Below are 21,485 nucleotides of genomic sequence, written 5' to 3'. Positions count from 1 at the left end.
GTAATGATGAGTGTATTTAGTTACATTTTAGGGAATTATAGAAAAATAGGAAAATAAAAGTTACATTTTAGAAAATTTGGTTGAGGATTTTGACTGATGTGTAATACATTATAATTTTTTCCTGTTTAACATAATGTGAAATAGGCTCTCGGTTAACATTTTGATGCTGAATTTCTGATTTTCAGGAACAGATTATGATGTTAAGTGTGTGTGATGCCTGTAATTTAATACTCCAGTACTGTTTATTTGACCAAAATTTTGAGTATCATGTAGTGAATCTTCAGCTGAAGCTTCTCCCTTCCCTGGATTAAGTCTGCTCCAAGTAGCAAGCTTATAGTGAGATGAGCAAATGATTCATTTCTTTCCTATTTCCAAAGCTTGTGTTTTTCTCACTCTTCCTTCAGCTCACTAGCCATGGCTTCATTTAACTCCTCCAGGGATGGCGTGCTGGAAAAGGATGACCTGACAGTGAGGTCATCTGATGTTGATTTCTCTAGCCAGGCAGCATGCTGATGTTTTCTCTCATGGAATGCTTTGGTTTTCTGAGGTCTTTAACCAACTCTATCCCCACCTCCCTAAATTGATCTTTCTCTCCTATAGCTCCTTGAAGTGAAAGAATACATGTCCTCAGGTTGACATGGTCAGCTCCTGATAATCTAATGGTCTGTCTTCAGCCCCTTTCTGCTGGAATTTCTTCCCCTCGAAGCAGCCTTCTTGGGAGGATCTAACACAACCCTGGGCCAACTCTACCTGTGTGGCCCACATCTGATCTACCTTTGCCAGTCATCCTTAGGAGAGAGTTACTTCCCAGCCATACTTGTCAGCCTTTCAGCCTTTCTCCTTGAAGATTCCCTTAGATTTTAAGTTAGACATCTATCTATTGTATCCATTCAGGTTCCTGAGACACAGATCAAGCTCCCTGAGTGGTCGCCCCCTCTTGCTTGACTGATGGTGAGAGGAAAGCAATTCACATGGTGAGACTTGGAACGCTTCAGCGTTTCTCTCCCCATAAATGCTCACTCTCAGTCTCTCCAGTCTCTTAGACATAGGAGGTGAGCGGTCAGTTAAGTGTCCCAAACCAGTTCTCAGCCAGCGCCTTTTAGGCTGTCTTTAGGTGGTCTGATTTCTCACTCTGGAATGTGGGAGTGCCTGACACCCATTGTTTTGTGGTCTCCCCTTAAACAGAATTAGAAAGAGTTCTATTTTAGCAATCTGTTAAGAACGTAGAGGCTTCAGTTAGAGTGGCCCCTGAACACTTACCTAGGCACCATTTTCAATGCCTGTAATATTAAGCAGCATAGAATATTAACTATACACTGTTTTGAAGAAGCCTTTACAATGCATTTATTCAACACTGGACTGGGTATAGATTGGCACTATATGTCGTGTCTACAGCGCTCTTCAAATACTAGCTTTCCCCCAGGTTGAAAATGAGCACTGTTCAAAGACCTCTTTAGAAAGCTTGATACTATACATTGTCTAAGGAAAAGGACCCCTTCCTCCATCATCTGTGGTGAGGACCAGTACTCAGGTTCAGAGGTGCTGGCCAGCTGCCAACATTCTGCATATTGTGAATTTCTTTAGGTCCCTGTAGAATGACTTGAGATTCCTAGACCTGATTTCTTTTTTATGATATCATTATAGTTACAAGAGGTATTTTAAATGTCAGTGGGTTTATTGTTCTATACCATAGAACCATGAGTTTGAGTATCTAGACTTGACTTAGCCCCTTTATGCTGTCTGGATAAAGGAGCACCTGAAACACATCTTTCAGGGAGATGATTTTTGTTTTGTTTTGTTTTGTTTTTTGAGACCAGATCTGGCTCTGTCACCCAGGCTGGAGTGCAGTGGGGTGATATCGGCTCACTGCAACCTCCGCCTCCCGGGTTCAAGCGATCCTTCCACCCTCAGCTTCCTGAGTAGCTGGGACTACAGGCACGCACTACCACACCTGGCTAATTTTTGTATTTTTTTGCAGAGACCAGGTTTCGCCATGTTGCCCAGGCTGGTCTCGCACTCGTGAGCTCAAGCAATCCACCTGCCTAGGCCTCCCAAAGTGCTAGGATTATAAGCATGAGCCACCACACCCAGTGGGGAAATGATTTTTAAAAGGAGTTTAAGTCCAGCCCCTGTGCTTGGGTGATAGGGAGGGTACCCGTCACTTTCCACTCTCCTCTAATGAACTAATCAGGATACTATAATGTGTTGAAAATTCATATTGCCATATATTAAAGTCTTTCATCTTTATATAATCAGAAAAAAATTAAGGGCAATCACTTAGAGGATGGGACAGAAATATAATATTGTTTGACATACTGGGTACCTAAGTTGAAAAAGAACCCCACAAATATTCAAAACTAAATTGCAAAACTGCAAAATGAGAGCATTAGAGACCAGTGGTTGGTTTTTATTCTTGTTTTAATTTTCAGCGCTTTGTCTGGTACCTGCCATGTGGCAGGTTTTAAGTGTTTGTTTTGTTGATGATCAAATAAATTAATTGAGAAAATAACTTTTTTCCAAGCTTGGGCAGATATTGAGAATTAAGAAAGGGACAGTTTAAAATTATATCCATCAAGTACACTGATGAAACTTAACCTAATGGCCTTGGGCCTTTTGGAAAACCTGTTTATGTTAAACTAGGCAAATGTTACAAATGTGTACATCTTTCAAATAAAAGACTCACATTCTATAAAAGGAAAAGAAACACAGATAACGAGCTACAAAGACAGAAAACGCTAATGGACATTCTTTTTATCTATTAGCAAAGTGGCTTCTGTAGGCCTTTCATTTCCTCCTGTGGCCTGATGGGGGTCAGCAAATCCTCATATGTTGTTTGGCTGTTGGGAAGTTTACACTTTTTTTTTTTTTCAATAAATAGGCAGTCACACGAGCAGGAATGTAATTCCCCCTCTCCATCCAGAGCTTCACCATGCTCTGAGCAGTTTGCAGTCACATGCCAGTGACTGGCTATCTGCTGGTTGTTGAACCTATTCTGTACAAGAGAAAACAGATGTCTGCTCTTACTGCCAAGTCCCCGTTCTTACATTTTAGGAACCATTCCACACGCACGGGGAGGTTTTTGTTAATTTCTTTCGGATGATGACTGAGTGCTTTACGCTGTGCAGGACTTCCGAGCCTGGCTTTTCTACTCACGTGAACGTTAGTAGCTGTTTATCACTCTGACGGCCAATGTGAGATCTAGTTTTCTACTTGTTATGGAAGCCCTTGAACCCTTCCATGCCTAGGGACAAAGGAGGCCTGTTGATCCTATTTTTATGTTTGGTCACCTATAATTGAAAGAATAAGTGTTTTTTTCACACATAGCATTGTAAATAATAAACCAGTTATGGTTGTCACTGATTTTAAAGATACTAAACTATCCTCATTTCAAGAACCACCACCAGTTATCACGTGTATTATATGTCTTGTTCACAGTGAATGTGTGGTTATAAGAATGCATAGACAACAACTAAAAAGAAAGTAAAATTTAAAAAGAAAAAAAAAACACCCATGAAAAGAAGGGATTAGAAAAAAAAGAATTCATGGACACTTCGTTATTTTGTGGCATGTGCTGCCAGCTTGGAGTTTCTTTCCATTCTTTTTTTTTTTAAATTACTGCAACTTCGTGGACAATGTTTGTAAGATATGTTGACCGTTTGAAAAGAAACATAAATAACATTAGCGCTAAAGGTCATCCCAAATGAAATTAGGTTTTTAACCGACAGGGTTGTTGCTATTGAAAACAAATGCATTCACATCATAGGAAATACTTACCTGCGTTAGTCTACTCTATTTCACTATATCAAAGAGTGGGTTAAGAGCCCAGTTCTTTCCGGGATTCTGATTTATAGCATTTTTTTATATTATTTCCTCATCGGTAAACTTTCAAGTTGAATCAAGACTTTAAAGCATGTGTAATATTTTTAATAATATTTTAATAACAGAAGCAACTAAAACACAGATTTAGTGCCTACATTGTCGATCCCCTTCTAAAAATTCTTCATACATAACAAATTCTCCTATGAACATTCTTAAATATGTCATTTAGATTTTCCTAATTGTAATTTTAAAAGAAAGTCCACTCCATATATACTCTATATATGTGTATACACACACACACACACACACACACACACACACACACACGAGAGAAACAATCTTGCTCTTTTGCCCAGGCTGGAATGCAGTAGCATGATCACAACTCATTACAACGTTGAACTCCTGGGCTTAAGCAGTCCTCCTGCCTCAGCCTCCCAAATAGCTGGGACTACAGATGGGCACCACTACATCTGGCTGATTTTTTTTTAAGAGATGAGGTCTCACTGTGTTGTCTAGGCTGGTCTCAAACTCTTGGTCCCAAATGATCCTCCCACCTTGGCCTATACTGGGATTGCAAGTGTGAGCCACTGTGCCTGGCCTCACAATATTTTGATATGTGTTTCTTCTGTAACATTTTTTATACCATATCTCTGTCCAAAGAGTGTTTTAGTGCCCTTTAATTAAGGGGTCCCCATCTTTATTAAAAGATAGAACCTAAAATCAAAACTAAGATGGGTTTGATCATATCATTCCCCTGCTTCCATGCCTCCGAAACCGCCCTATTTTTCAAGATGTAGCTTTCAAACTGCAGTTTCTTCTTCCTCCTGTTTCCCCATGACCTACCAGTGTGCAATCATGTGTTGCTTAATGACGGGGATATATTCTGGTGAATGCATTGTTAGGTGATTTTGTCATCATGTGCACATCATAGAGTGTACTTACACAAACCCAGATGGTGTAGCCTACTGTACACCTAGGCTATGTGGTATAGCCTCTTGCTCTTAGGCTACTAACCTGTACAACATCTTACTGTACTGAATACTGTTAGCAGTTATAATACAATGATAAGTATGTGTGTATCTAAGTATAGAAAAGGTACAGTAAAAATATGGTATAAAAGATAAAAATGGTGCACCCTTATAGGGCACTTACCATGACTGGAGCTTAGAGGACTGGAAGTTGCTCTGGGTGAGTCAGTGAGTGAGTGGTGAGTGAATGGGAAGGCCTAAGACATTACACTGCTGTAGACTTTATAAACACTGTATACTTAGACTACATTAAATTTATTTTAAAAAATTTCTTTCTGGCCAGGCACAGTGGCCTACACCTTTAATCCCAGCACTTTGGGAGGCCAAGGTGGGTGGATCACAAGGTCAAGAGATCGAGACCATCCTGGCCAACATGGTGAAACTCCATCTCTACTAAAAATACAAAAATTAGCTGGGCATGGTAGTACATGCCTGTAGTCCCAGCTACTCGGGAGGCTGAGGCAGGAGAATCGCTTGAACCCGGGAGGCAGAGGTTGCAGTGAGCTGAGATCGTGCCACTGCACTCCATCCTGGCACAGAGCAAGACTCCATCTCAAAAAAAGAAAAATTTTTGTTCTTCATTAATGAATCAGCTTATTGTAACTTTTTTACTTTATAAACCTTTAAATTTAAGTTTTTGACTTTTGTCAAGTATGTGTGTTTTAGCTTAAAACACATACATTGTGCAGCTGTACAAAAGTATTTTCTTTATACATTTATTCTATAAGCATTGTTCTATTTTAAAATTTATTATATATTATTTTCTAAACTTTTTTATAAAAAACTAAGACACTAACACACACATTAGCCAGGGCTACACAGTGTCAGGATCATCAAGACATTACCAGGTGATAGGAAGTTTTCATCTCTATTACAGGACCACCATCGTGTATGCCATCCGCCATTAACTGAAATGTCATTATGCAGCTCATGTGCGTAATATCACAAGATAAGCATGGCTTATCTTCCTGGAGTGTCGGTGTTACTTACTGGTATTAGGTCAAAAACATTGTTTCTCTATTAAAATAAACTTAGATAGGAAGTAGATTGCAAAATTTACATGACTTTTTTTAAAGATAAAACACAAGACTTCAAGAACATTTTGCAGCTCTGGCAAGACTACCTTGCCTTTTGCCTACAGTTACATAATTATTCTTCTTGCTTTTAGCACTGCTTAAGTAGGAAAGCTGAAGCAGTAGTGACTGACAAAGTAAAATCAAACTCCTTAGATAGCCTTTTGCAAGCCTCTTGACTTCTGCTTGATCTTTGGGTCCCAAGTCAATGCCATGTCCTCTGAACAAAGTATTTCCTTCCCCATCTACTCTTGAGTTCAGCTTTTCCAAGAGTCTAAAATTTTCCCTACCCAGAATTGACTATTTTATATGGCTTTGTTATTTCTTGTTTTCGTTAAATTACCTGTTTTTACTGTTGGTGATCATGACTCAAAAGTAGTGTGAACTTTGCCATAGAGCAGAGGACGGAAATTTAGGCAGATCCCTATTGGATGCTAGATGACTTGGTCCAGAATCCTTCATGTATCTCTCAGTTGAATTATTAGCAATAATTAAATTGAAATAATAGCTTCCTGTGCAATAGTGTGCCTGAAATGGACTCCTAAAAATAACAGTGGAGGAGAGGTGGGTTATTTTTAGAAACACCGCAAACAGCTGAGAGTTGTGGTTCCATGAGGGCATCCTCTCCAACTCAGTAGTGCCATTTCCAGATCTGCTAAGAAGGGCTTGGTGGGATCGTGTCTGGCCTGCACAGATTGTCCAAGCTTCAGACACTATTTTCAAGAGTCCAAGGTGACTTTGGTGTTCTGAGGTTCTGAGTACTTTAAAAGGACTTGAGCAAAGAAAGTAGCTAATAAAAATAGGTGTGTTAACATAAATATCTCACCTTCTGTTGGAAATTAATGGACAACACTCTCTTCTGTTTTAGCAACAGGAACAAGATCCTACCAACCTCTACATTTCTAATTTGCCACTCTCCATGGATGAGCAAGAACTAGAAAATATGCTCAAACCATTTGGACAAGTTATTTCTACAAGGATACTACGTGATTCCAGTGGTACAAGTCGTGGTGTTGGCTTTGCTAGGTAAGCCTTCTGCCCAGTCTTTATTATGTCAACAATAATAGCTTTGCCAAGTTATCTTGGAAAATTAAAAATGACCAAGAAGAGAGAGTTTCAGCTAGGGTTATGGGAGCAGTTGCACCGTGAACTTAAATTATGTGTAAATACCAGACTGCATTTTTCCAGATCTTTTGCAAGTTCATTAGAATTCATGAAGCTGAGCACACTAAATATTTGGGTCCTTATGGAAAGGAACTGTCACATGAGCAAAAGTTCTGAACGTGTGTGTGTCCTTAGATCATCAGGATGCTTCTAACTTTTTAAAAATAACAGTCAGTCTCCTAAATTCAATAGATAAATCAGTATGTTTTTTCTTATTCGATGGAAATTTGATTCATCAATAAAGTAAATGAGTTAGGTTTTAAAATGAAATATGTAAAACATTCAGAAAAGTAAGACAAGGACATGATAACTGTGTAACCACCACACAGATATGACAAATACTAACATTTTATAATTTCTATTTCAGATTTTTTTTTTTTTGTAAGAAATGAAACCTAGGCCAGGCATGGTGGCTCATGCCTGTAATCCCAGCATTTTGGGAGGCCGGGCGGGCAAAGTTCGAAACCTACCTGGCCAGCGTGGCGAAACCCTGTCTCTACTAAAAATACAAAAATTAACTGGGCCTGGTGGCAGGCACCTGTAATCCCAGCTGCTTGGGAGGCTGAGACATGAGAATCGCTTGAACCTGGGGGATGGAGGTTGCAGTGAGCCGAGATCACGCCACTGCACTCCAGCCTGGGCAACAGAGCAAGACTGTCTTAAAATAAATAAATAAATAAATAAAATCTTCTAGGGGCCGCACGCAGTGGTTCACACCTATAATCCCAGCACTTGGGGAGGCCAAGGCGAAAGGATTGCTTGAGCCCAAGAGTTTGAGACCAGCCTGGGCAACATAGTGAGACCCTTTCTCTACAAAAAGTTTAAAAATTAGCCAGGCATGGTGGCACATGCCTATAGTCCCAGCTGCAGGGGAAGCTGAGGCAGAAGGATTGCTTGAGCCCAAGAATTGGAGGATACAGTGAGCCTTGATCATGGCAGTGCACTCCAGCCTGGGTGACAGACCTGTCTTTAAAAAAAAAAAAAAAAAGTCTAAAAGTCTAGTTATAACTAAAGTGCCCTCACTCCTTCCATCTAATTTTTTATCTTTTTCTCCCCAGAAAAAAAACACTTCAGAGTAGTGGTTATTTTGGTTTCTGATGGAAAAATACTAAATAGAAAGCTCTTTGATTTTGATCAGAATTCTAATCTAAAAGCCCATGTATAAAAGCTGATTTTTATATGATGCATTAATTAGAAACTTATTAATACTCTGCAATAACAAATAATGTGTATATATTTTAAAGTAATGACTTTGATTTTGTAGGAAGAATTTCTGAGGGTTTGCTTTTATACACAAATGACAATCACATCTTACCTCAGACCTATTATATATCAACAAAGCATTATTATTATGTTGTTTTATATATAAGAAAATTGAGACAAAAAAGGGAACTTTTCCATTGTTACCTGACTGCCAAATAATGAAGCAGGGGCTAGTACTTGGTTCATCTGGATTTTAGTTCATTGCTGTTTCTGTCAGGCCAGATAGTTTTATCATAAAACTAAAACATCCTATGAGTAGTAAGTCACCAAGGCCAGCATCTCCAGCATGTGCTCCACTTGTTAAAATGACGCAAGTGAGTCACTGAATAGCTCAGCATCATTTTGTCACCTCTAAGGGTGTTCTGAAAACAGATCAAGTCGTATTATTTCTGTATCCAAAGAGAGAATTCAATTAAATTACATTGTTTTTTGAAACTATCACTGTTTGTTAAAACTAAGGTGTAACTCTCTGAGTAGTCCAGGAGTATAGAGTGTTTTTAATAGATTATTCAGTGTTGCATCCATTAAAGAAAAATGATTTGAAGTAATTTAAGTTCCCAGCAATGTTTCTCAGATACTTTCAGCCACCTATAGGAATTGACTAAGTTGTAAAGTTAGCCTCCAGCCTTTACTCCTCCAAAGCCAAGGTGACAAAGAAGGTATATAGTTGACTTCACTAATTTAATTTTAAACCTGAAGCAAATGTAAGAAGCATATAAGGCGCACCCTCTCACTGATACTGGCTGTTATCATGACTTTTTAGTCTGTCATTTTGTGAATTTGTGAAAGCAAAGACAATTTTAAAATGACTAGTATTTTAGCAAGTAGAAAATACCCTAGTATTTTAAACTGTTGTATCTGCAATTCACTATTATGGCTAACAAAGCTATTGTGTATTGATTTTTCAATTTTACAACAATTACAATAAAATTATCCATTTGATACACTTGATCTTAAACACTCAGTAGATTCTTGCTTTGCTTCAGAATATACTCTGTTGTTATCAGTTGTCATTTTACTATAGAAGTACAAAAGCAGCAGTTAGATAAAAGGTAGAATAGACCCTTTATCATATTCACATTTTTACGAGGTTTCATTTATATCCAAAAAACCTATAAGAATGTTTATGCATGCACCGAACAAGATGAAAGTTAAGAAACCTTTAAATATTTATGTATTCTATTTTTATTATAAATAGGATGGAATCAACAGAAAAATGTGAAGCTGTTATTGGTCATTTTAATGGAAAATTTATTAAGACACCACCAGGAGTTTCTGGTATGTTGTTTGTCTGAAACTTTATCAGTAGTCTTCTATATGATGTATGTTTAACTTTAGCACATGATGACTCTTCAATGGAACAAAAACCCCTCATTTCACTCTTTAAGATGCATTTTGTTGGATTTAGAAATAAGACTTAAAAATTCACCTCTCCCTAGGCATAGGCATTGGATGTTTAAATGTTAATGGAAGCAGTGGTAAGGAGCTGACTTGTAAAGCATTGTGCAATTCACTCCTCTTTTGATGCAGCAGCCAGCTTCTGAACCACCTTATCACCATCCTCAGCGAACCTCCCTTCATTTGATCATATCCATTGAGCACTGTGATACCTTTCTATCCCAGCAGTGCCTAGACCTCAGTTCCTATGGCCTTTATGTCCACTCCACTTTAGCCACTTTCTCCCATGGTTTTATATTGTGTTTTCATTACCAAGAACACCACACTTCATGGGTTTTTCATTCCAATGTCACACTTACTCTAACTCCCACAAACCCTGATCTGAAATACAAAGGGATCCTTCTCTTTTCACTGTTTATTCATCCTCCTTTACCTGTTTCTCTTTCCTACTAAGTCTGGTCTCCATTTTTGAGTGTTAAAGTCATTTCTTAAGTGGCATTCTCCTTTTTCCTGCATCCCATCCCTTGTTCACACTGTCATGACAGAATGCTGAACCGGAATTAATCCTGCTGTAATTCATGCACACCACTCCTGTTATTTCCATGCAGCCAAAGATTGGCACTACCACAAATTAAATGTCTTCAGCTTAATCAATTGCTCAGCACCACCAGTCCTCACTCAACTTCCTTACCCTTCCCTAGCAGCAGTTCTCAATTTCCCCAGCCTGCTCAGTCCCCTACCTAACCCCCTCCCTAATCTCAAGTGGATGACTTCACTTCCTACTTGATGAATAAAATTGAAATCACCAGCTAGAAGCTCCGTCAGCTTCCTGCTCTCTCCCAGCAAGGGGACCTACACCCACATCCAGTCTTACCAGTCCCCTTTCTTAAAGTCTCATGTACAAGGGTTTCGAAGCTGTCCTTGAGGTCCCGTCTCATTGAGACATTGCTCTGCCAGTCATTGCCTTGCTCTCCTATAATTTCAGTCTCTGTCTTTTGCTTTTGTTCATTTTTTTTTCAGCAAAGCCAAGAAATTTGATTTTCAGTTACTAAAATAGATATCTAGCAAGACTAATTGGTGACGAAATGGGGGGAAACGTGCAAACAAGTAACACTAGGAACAAAACTTGTGAACATAACTACAATAGACATTTTTAAAATCACAGGATTCAGTGAACAAAAACTATGAATTACTTCATGCCAAAAATATTCAAGAAGATAGCCATTTGTGTTTGAAATCATTTAAGTCTTTGCAATCTAGAAACTAAACTAAGCACTCTGGTTCCTTACAGCACCTTCTCATGTCAACATTTAAAAGTGTAGTCTTCACTTCCTTACTTCCCATTTATGCATCACTCTCTCCAATCTGACATTCCCTGGTGTGTGGTTGAAATTCCTCTTGGTAAATGTGCAATATTAGTTAGCTAGACAGCCATAACAAAGTACGACAAGCTGAGTGGCTTAAACAATAGAAATTTAGTGTCTCAGGGTTCTGGAGGCCGGAAGTCCAAGATCAAGATGTCAGCAGGGTTGGTTCCTTCTACCCAGACACACAAGCCAGGCTATGACGGATCTGTTTCAGGCTTCTCTCCTTGGCTTGTAGCTGGCTGTCTTCTCCCCGAATCTCCTCACAGCACCTTCCCTCTTTGTGTATCTGTCTCTGTGCCCAGATTTCCCTTTCTTAGGAAGACCGCAGCCATATTGGATGAAGGCCTACCCCCTCGCCATGATCTTACTTTAACTTTGATGACCTTGTCTCTAAGTAAGATCACATTCTGAGGGCTGGGTGTTAGGACTCCACACAGTTCAACCTGTAACTCTTAATTCCTGATTACCACATCTGGAGAATTTCCCCTCTTTTTATCCTGTGTCTGTCTGCTGTATGTATTTGGGACTGCTGGCCCCTCACTCATCCATGAAGTGCGTCCTCCCTTGACTACTTTTGCACCGGTCTCTGTTTTCTTCCCATCTTGTGTTAATCCTTTCTCTTGTGTAAACTTATTTCTTCTATCTGCTTTTAATTGTTAGTGTTGCCTTGAATTCCATTTTTGGCTCGGGATTCTGATAATTTCATCTACTCTCAAGGTTTTAACTACTACTTATATTCATAGTCATTGACTCTCATTCATCTCTCATCCTGGCTGTTCCCCAGAGTTTCAGACTGCCTGACCTCAGTTACCTTATATTCATCCTCTCCAGAACTACACTAGTCCCCCTTACCTCACTTCCCATCTAATTCTGCTCTTCCTCCTGTTTTCCTACTCTCAGTTAGTGGAGCCAGTATCTACCCAGACTCCCAAGCTAGAAACCCGGGACTGGACTCCCCTACCTCCCCTGTGCTTTGTATCTCACATACAAATAATCATTCAAGTCCCCAAATTTTTCTTCCTGATTATTTCTAGAATCTACCTTCTCCCTCCCTTTCTCCTGCCACTGCCTAGTTTAATTTCTGATCATCTCTCATCTGCACCATTGCATCAGCCCTATTTCTTCTTACCTCTCTAAGGTATTCTCCCTGACTGTAGCCAGAGAGACTCAGATAAAATATATACCTATGTGTCACTTTATTGTTAAAAATCCACCCCCTCTCAGTTAGAAGGAAAGATTGAGGATTCCTGGAATGGCATGGAAAGCCAAAGGTGACAGGAGCCCTTGCCTATTTCTGCAGTCCTGTCTCCCTCCATCCTCTGCCTTCCTGCTTATCCTCCTCCACCATTGAACTACAAATGGTATTCCCAACACAGCGTGCTGCATCATTTTTCTTGGCTTTCTCTCATGGTTTCCAATGACCCGGATCCCTTTGGTTCCCTTTAGCGTGGCTGTCTCTTCCTCAGCTTTCAAGACTCTGTTCAGGGCTTGCCTCCTCCCTGCAAGGACCTCCTCTGACCCAGTTGGGTTATACTGTGTCTGCAGATCATCACCTTGAGGACACCTCCGTGTGTGCTGTGGCACTTAACATGTTTACATGTGTCAGTCCCACTAAACTAGAAGCTCCTTGAAAGTAGAAACTGTATCTTCAGCTTTTTATTTTCATGCCCACCACAACATTTGAGCCATACTATGCAACAACAAATATTTAGTGGTTTTGAATAAATTTTACTACACTGTTAACACCAGGCCAATACTATGTTCTTAACAAGCTACCATGTGGGGGGAAATTGAAATGTCTTCTGATCTGATTTGCAGCCAGCCACTAGCATGCCACCTGCCAGAAAGAAAGTTTCAAAATTTAGAAACCACATCACCTTGCTTTGAGGGGGAGGTAATGAAATTGTTAAAATGGGGAAAAAGAAAAAAAGCCACATACACCCTCCTCCATCTTTCTCCCCTGTAATTTTAGTCATCTTATGCTTAGCTAGCATAATACATCTGTAATTCTACTTCCCAATCTGTATCCCAGATCAGCAAGTCTTCTATGAGCCTTAGGTCCATGTCAGCTAAAAGTCCTACTTTCCAGCTTCTGCCCAAGCATGCCCAAGGGTTAAAGTTGAGGTTTCACTTAGTGTTGGGTACAGGTCTGGAGAGGGAGCCTTTAACTGCTACCCTGGCCACCTTTGTTGGAGTCTCAAGTGGATTCGCCATATCAAGAAGATTTATCCCAAATACTCAGGCTGGGAGAGCAGACACTGGTGCTCATCTCTGAATGGGGGAGGAGTCTCTAAAGTGAGCAACTGCCGCAGAATCCACAAGAATTAGAACAGAGTGCCCCATTTGCCAAAACACAGATTTGTGCCACTTTTTCTATGCAAAAATATGTACACACTGAAGTTAATAGATTCAGTGGATTGAACCTTATTAAATAACATAAAAAAACAGGTCAGGCCCAATCTTGAAAGCAAGCACAGAGGCCATATAGAATATTTATCCCAGTTTTTCACATGAGACACAGCCAAGAAACATTGAGGTGTTTTGAAGTTAGATTCATTCCAGCCAGAAGTCATGGAAGAGAGCAGTTTCTCCAAGGCTGTGCGCGTATAACTAGTGTTTAGTATTTATTCCGCCATAGCTCCACTGTTTTATCTTTAGCTAGATGACTGATGATTACCATTAGAAATTCACTTTAATTTTCTGTATTCAGTTGCTTTTCATTTCATAGAGAAACTAATTTGTATGTGCAGTTCCACAGGCTACACCTGATCTTGTAATACTAAAACCTGAGAGCACACTGCATCTGTGACTGTATCTGAAGTTGAACTGCTTACATACACAAATTTGGAGCATAAAATATAAAACCTGGAAGTAATTATTTCAAGAAACTCAATCTAGTGGAAGAGATTCCTTTTTTTGTTTTTTAAGTTAGTATTGTTTTCCCATCAACATCAGTAGAGTTGAAAAAAAAAGGAAAGAGAAAATAATGTTTTTAACTTCTGCCCAAGTAAAGACAAAGGAGAAATTTTGTACGTGGGAGTCTTCTGTAAACCCTACCCTGTCAGCCTCCGGCATTGAGCACCTGTGCCCAGCTGGTGTTTTCTTGCTCCTACGGTGTCAGCCTTTGCACGAGCAGGGCCCCACACATTAGTCCCTTTGAAGGGACTATTCCACCTACTTGTGACCACCTATTCATCCACCTACTTGTGACCTCTTTGCTTTTTTAACTCATTCTTGTGTGCAACAAGGAAAGTTTGAGAAGGAAAAATATCTAGAACACTTTTGTTTTGATGGTGTATCAGTCTAAGATAAGATCTTCCCTGTTGAAGGAATGGTTTGCTAAATTAATAACAACAAAAGCTCTTCAGTTCCTTGAATAAAGTAGATCTCAGGGTGTCACAGATCAAGGTTAGACAGTCTCTTTTTTTCTCTAAAGAACTTCATGGTTTTGTCATTGGTGTTTTCTTTGAAGGGGGTTTGCAGACTATTGGTCACATCCATTCAAGGGAAATAAAAGCCCTAGATTTCCAAACCACATGTAAATGATCGTAGGATCCTCTTCACCTTCACAGCTAGTAAAGAGTAATTTCTTCCAAGCTGTGCCAAGTTACAAACGGAGCACAAGAAACAGATTAGTTCCTTTTACATTGAGAGCATTACTGCAGGGGTACAGTACAGTTTTTCAGTCAAGCTGTTCACTTTGTTCTGAATCAGCACTTAATTTTGTGCCATTTCGAATGTGTAATGATCTTTTGAGTGTGTAAGTCTTGGTTGACAATTAGATTGCATGTTCTTTGGGGGCAGGAGCTATGTTTTCTTTTTAATTTTGTGCTAGACTCAGGGAACTTGTGCATCACCCTACCACCAGAAGTTAGCAACAGGTTTCTAAGAGCATTTTTCATGCAGAGCTCTTCCCAAGAATTATTGCTAATTTGAGGGCCTTTTTGGATACCACCTTTTTGCACAGGAGGTTAAATTGCCTTTAGGCATGAATGTTAAATGTATAATGCCAGACTTGGAAGCACACTGGCACAGTGAATTCAGCTTTTCCCAAAAACAAGTGCCCAGTAGACTTGAAAACCCACAAAGAAAGTGAAAGAGTTTTCAACTTCTCTGGACTTCTTTTTTCTTTTTTTTTTTTTTTTTTCTTGTATACATGGTGACTTCAGAATTCTTTTGGGTACCAGTTTGTGTATTAGATACTGTTCTTTCTTTATATCCCCTGAATGGCTACTCCATAGCATCAGTTTCTCTGTGGAGGGCATATGATTATTATCAGAAGAACCAGATAAAAAACAAAAATATTGTCAGGCAGGGGTCAGTTGAATGAGCCTCCACTTGAATGTTTGCATAATGTAGTCTCATTGCTAGGTAGACATAACATTTCATAAATATAGTCAGAAGACGGTTTATTTAATGATGCAAGTTGTTTAGCTGGCATAAGCAGAATTATCTGGGATGATTCCTGTCAGAGTACTTGGATTCTTGCATGGCTGGCAGTTTGCCCATGACATTGGAGCCAAGTACAGAAAAGAAACCCACGTTAGACACAATTCCCGAAAGATACTTTCTCAAAATGAACAAACTGAACAATGAACTCATCCTAGCTGTGACACTCTTAAGGAAGTCTCTAGATGACTAAGCAGGAGGAAGTCAGCTATGCACATGAGCTGTCACTTCTACACTGCCTGCCCTCCTGCCACCATATTCTTTCCATACCCGAGTGGCATGGCTGGGTCCCCCATGCCAGCCATGTTCCACTCTGGCCTGGGGCATGGTACATAATAAAGCACATGGTTACAGTTTTGTAAAAATCTAATGTACCACATCACAATTTCTAGTGCCGTCTGCTTTCTGAAATGCTCTTTTAAAATCTTGTGCTTTTGTGTCTGATGTCACTATATTTTAAAAGAGGCTTTATCTTTTCTTATAGTAGATGTTTCTTTAAATGTATATTATAGTTTGTTGGGGGAAAAAATAATTGCTTATGTGGCCTTTCCTTCTGTCTTTCCCCACCCAGTCCTGCATTTTTTCCTGAAATATTGGAGGTGGCTTGTTTGTATTAAGTCAGATTTACATGGAAGGTCCCCAACCAGGGTAAAAGAACCCATGGCTTCTTCATGACACAGCTAGGTGAATTCCATCGAGTTTTTCCACAACCACTTAATACTTGCTTGATAAAAATTCCATTATGCAGAGTAGTATGGTGGCAGTTTTCTACACAATGAATGTTAGAAACAGAGATGGGAAGTTTTAGTTATCTAGAACCAGTGTCCAAATTAGGAGACATGCCTCAGGCAAAAATACTGAAACACATGATCATGATTCAGTGATTTGTCTAAAAATGCTCTTCTAGGACCTTCCTGGAAGAGAGTACAGTCTTTGAGAAGACTAATGCATATGGCATGTGAGCTGGAACCATCCTAGAGCTGAGAACAGCTCTGGCGCCCTGACTCCCTGCACAAACACCTCTCCCCCTCGCCACCACCACCACCTCTCAAAGACAAAGGCTAACAGTGTGTTCAGTGCTGCAGGAGACAGTATGATTTCCTATCTCGCTTTCTGAACCTCTCCATGACATTAATGGAGTGTGAATAAGTCCCTGTGTGCTAAGGGCAGGGAGTGCCTGTTAGATTCTCAGTGTTGCACTGTTATCATTCTGCCACATCGCTCACAGCTTCATCTTGTCACAGAGGAGCCTCAATGAAGTGCATATGTGTCTGCTGGCAGACTCCCTTCAAAGGCTTCAGCTTGTTTTACATCTGCTTTCTGTGTTACTCTGACTTTTCCAATTCGTTATGTGTCCAGTGGGGCTTGAAAACCACTCTTGCCCACATTTCATAACTCTGTGTGTATAGTGATATTATGAGGTCATTGTCCTATGCCAGGTAGCAGAAAAAATAATGTTTAGAGGGAAAATTATGAATCTAGTAAAAGGCCTGGAGATTTTTCAAAGGTTTTTATTGCCCATTTTGTTCCCTTAATATTTCTCTTAAGCATTGTTACCCTGTAAAAACAAGAAAATTTTGGTAGCTCTAGGACAAAAGAAATACTTGAAGACATGTGCAATGTCCCTGGGACCTTCAGGATGTGCAGTCATATCTCCCTCACCCGGTACATACAACAGAACTGGATCTGAACTCACACAGCATCATGAGCTGTACCTTTCAAGGGCTATACTCTTAAGAAGAATTGTTGTCGTGACAGCAAAAGCGCTAGAACAGGCCTAGGTGGCCAGTGGGGCAAGGGCAGTCTTGCAGATCCAGAATTCAAATTCATTCCTACTGAGGAGGAGAAGACTAGTTTTTAAAAAGTGACAGGGGCCCACAACCTGAGATGTGCCAGTGTTCTAGTCCCCACACCAGGCTTATGGTGAGGCTGCCTTACAACAATTATCACCATCGATCACACCCAGCCTACAGCCAGCCTCACAAATCAACATTTTACACCCTTTCACGATCAGGTTCTGCCAGTGAGGAGTAAATAGTGGAGTAAGATTTTATTAAAGCACAAGGCTCTTGGGTAGAAGTTGTAGGTGTTATTGTGTAACAGTTTTCTAAAAGACATTGACCAGTAACTTTATCCTTAACTATAACTTCAACATTTCTTCATTCTGTAAGAAGCCAAGGCAGCAACTCTAGCCAGCTCCTTAAATCTCTCAGATTCAAATCCCATGGATAACAGTCCAGTCCCCAAGTGTTTAGACCTGAACCAGAAGTGTCCCTCTCCTGAGAATTTTTCTTCATTTGAAAACAAGAGGAGGAGCCATAATTCAAAAATTTGAGCTCCCCCTGTTGCCACAGTAGTAAGAACACTAGCTGTTCTAAGCACTTATTATGTTAACTATAACAATCTTTTGAAGTAGACACTATTATCATCCCCATTTCAGAGATTATGAGACCAGAGACATTGAATAACTTTCCCGGAGTCACTAGCTAGTAAATACAAAAGCAGAATTTTAAACCCTTGGAGACTAATTATGAGCCAGTTAGAATACTGGTTAGAATACCACCATACAGTACACCCACCACTATAGCAGTTGGCACTGGAATTAAAAAAGATTAAGATCCACACACAGATGTTCCTGTGGTGTTAGTTACAATAATAAACTATACAAATAAAATACTATGTCACCATTGAACAAGGTAGAGAAGGACCCACAACATAAATGGTAGAAGAAAAGGACCTATCATTGCAAATGTGAAAAATAAATGGCTCTACATAGACTTAGAAAAGTAGTAAATATAGAAAATTAAAATATGTTTGTTGGAGTCATGGGAGGTATGGAGTTTTTGTTTTGTATTTAACATGACTTTAATATTGTCAAATCATTGTTTTACTGATAAACAACTCTTAGTTGATGGGTTGGGAAGTGAGGTGAAGGAGAATTTCAATAAGAAGAAAACTCAAACCCAGCAGGAGCAAAGCATGACTATATATAATCAGGTAACATGATGGTAACATGACGATATTACAAATGTTACTCTCTTCTCAAACTGGGTTGGAGATAGAAACACTACCTAAGGCACAGGGGAGGAGGAGAAACCTAAACAGCCTCAGGAGGAAGAACGTCCACAGAGAAAAGCTGTAGCTCTTCCTAGTGGTTGAATAGGTCAACAGAATTCAGTTAGAAAAGGAGAGGGCTAAAACAGGAAACGATGTTGTGCCCATAAAAAATAGATAATATTTATTGGATCCTTATTGAAATGTTTTAAAAGCAGCAGCTAGTTCCTTGCATTTTGTGAGTTGAGGAGTGTTGAAAGTAGCCAACATTATCAGAAAGAAAGCTAATTACAGTTGCTGAGTGGACTAGTTTTCCACAGTGGATGGAGAAGCTTCTATCAAGGGCAGTTTACATTTTACAGTGTTTTGATTAGGATAAAATACAGCATAACTAGAAAGATGGAAGTTTGGAAGTGACAGTTTCTCCAGCTGTTAACTGCTGTCAGCATCTGACAGGGAAAAGCACGGAGAAGACCTTCGTTAGAACCTGCTGAGGAAAAGATCAGTTCTGTTACAAACTCTAGAGAGCTCCAAGTCCTTCCAAGCTGTTTGATAAGTGAGGAGGACTTGCAGATCTCATCATGAGCTACAGTGCTTACTCAGAGCAGGCATTCTAGAAGTGATTTTTTAGTACGAATATCAAGGAAAGACATTGGAGCACAAATCACTGTAGAGTTAAGTTTCAGAAGATCGGTAAGGAAAATACTCGGTGGAGATGGGCAGCAAGTCAGCCTGAGCCTTATCCATGGAGCTCACAGTCTCAGGAAGGATTGTTAGTACCACAAAATCAAGCTTGTGTAAGAGACCATCCCACTCTCAAAGCTCTGTTGAGAGCACACTGGAGAATCCAGTGACATGATTACCTTAGATGGCTCTTAAGAGATGCCTTTGGAAAATATTAGATCAGTGTTTGCATTGCAGTGTTGCCTGGGGCCTTTAACAAATGCTCAAGGTAACACTGCAGTTGTCAAGCTGTTGGAGATGCATGTTCCTGTTGGTTCTGATGAACAGGAAAATAACTCTTTAGTTTTGGGTGATGAGAATGAGAATCCCTTTACAAACCCAAAAGATCACAACTAATTAAGGGGAAATTTAACCTAGAATGCTCTGCATATTTGGCAAAATCAGTTGATTTAAGGGTAGGTTATATAATTTTTATAGTACTTTAACACAGGAATACATCTTAAATCACAAATCATTTGTCAGAATTCTTTGTAATCACTGCTTTGCAGAATAAGGTAAAAAGTTGCTAATCTGGAAAAGTAACCATGCATATAGAAGATTGACAGTTACATATTAATTTTTATATTAATTTGGCCAAACTTACATATCACTCAAAATCATATGACTAGTATTTATGGCACTTCCTTTTCTGCATGTCAGTCTTCCGGTATCTCTCCCTTGTAAAAAGCAATTAGAGTTCAGCTGAAAGGTACGCTCTATAGAACAAGCTACTATCACATAGGATCTCCTGATTCTTCAACCTGTAACCTGTATATTCAGCTCCAAAAGGCAAACTAGGGACTACCGCTGGTTTGGTAGAAGCCACAGGAGATGCTGGCCAAATGAGGATCTCTCATTTTGTAACACGCTCACACACACTTAAAAATAAGTGGGTCATGACATCAGTGTGTTTTGTTTGTTTTTCCTACCCAAAAATCTAACAGATCATCTAACCCTTGCTCAACATCGTGGTAAGACCACATATCAATTACAATAAGTCAGGCCCTTTTGCCACCCTAAAATACCTAAAAATTTCTTAAATCTTCATGTAATTTGCTTTCCTAGGGCACATGGACAATCTTTGTAATGAATAAAACATTAAGAACTTATAGGGAGAAGCTGTTTCTAATAATGTCCTTCAAATAAATGGAACAGCAGTTGTCAAAGAAGTACAGCTGTTTCTGCATCAAAAGTATTTTGCTTCTGGTTAGCATTTTTATTAAAAACAAATACCTCTAAAAACAATGCTCTGTTCCATAAATGACTAAATGGGTTTTCATGAGATTAGGTACACTCTTTTCTCCATTAAACTGCAAGCCCCAGGGAGGCAAGGACCCTGTTTTATCTACCACTGTATCCCCAGCTCTTGTGTACTTGGCACATAGTGGACATTAAGTTAAAATTTTGATGGTTAAATAGACCAAAGAGAATTTTAAAGAGGAAAGCTGTTAGAATTTTATATTGCTTCACATGGAATATTGGGGTACTCCCATTTCCCTGAAACAAGCAGCCAGCAACTATCTCAGAAATGTGTCATTTTTACTGGTTATAATTCTTAAAAAGCTTGTTTTCCTAAGATATGAAATGCCTGCCAGTATACAAACTGTTGTAACTACTTCCCTTTTTGCTTTTAGCGGGGAAAAAATAGCTTAATGACAGCATAGAATCATGTAGTAAATATAATTCATTTTTTGAAAGGTTCAGCTATATCCTCTTCCATTTGTTTATTTTAAATGATCTAATTGCAAACATGTCATCACTCCCTTGATGTTTACCTCATTGTTATGCATTTTTAGCAGGCTTTATTGTCACCTGAGATTTTTTTTTTTTTTGACAGGCCGGAGTCTAGATGAAGGAAAATGTGTTAGAAGCACCTTATCCACAGATGGGGACACTTGGTCATTCAGCACATGTTGAGCTTAGGCAGGCATCCGGGTCTGGCTGCTTACCTGCTCTTATTCACACCTGCCTGTTTAGGTGGCCTGCACTGAACTTCTAGAATGAGTCCAACCTGATCATTTACTGTCTCTGAAAGAAATTATGCTAATGGAGAAAAATGGCCAGTTGGGATCACTTGCTGAGCCAAGTAACTTCTTTAAAAAAACAAAAAAAAGGTTAAATTTCAGTCTAGGACCTAGTTTTCATAA

General features: G+C 39.4%; 1 protein-coding gene across 20 annotated transcripts in view; it reads left to right on the top strand.

Moving 5' to 3' along the window:
* Positions 1–21,485, top strand: part of RBMS1 (RNA binding motif single stranded interacting protein 1) — a 219,175-nt gene that overhangs the window by 181,124 nt on the left and 16,566 nt on the right. For all 20 annotated transcript variants that reach the window (XM_031008639.3, XM_031008640.3, XM_031008638.3 and 17 more), the window contains exons 5-6: positions 6,789–6,946; positions 9,546–9,625. In XM_031008639.3, the coding sequence (XP_030864499.1) occupies positions 6,789–6,946; positions 9,546–9,625 (238 nt within the window). The remainder of the gene's footprint in view (positions 1–6,788; positions 6,947–9,545; positions 9,626–21,485) is intronic.

The sequence above is a fragment of the Gorilla gorilla genome, chromosome 11, assembly GCF_029281585.2.
Source record: "Gorilla gorilla gorilla isolate KB3781 chromosome 11, NHGRI_mGorGor1-v2.1_pri, whole genome shotgun sequence".
In the NCBI taxonomy this organism is placed as follows: Eukaryota; Metazoa; Chordata; class Mammalia; order Primates; family Hominidae; genus Gorilla; species Gorilla gorilla.
The sequence above is the reverse complement of the archived record's forward strand: the minus strand, read 5'-3'. Positions and strand labels throughout refer to the sequence as shown.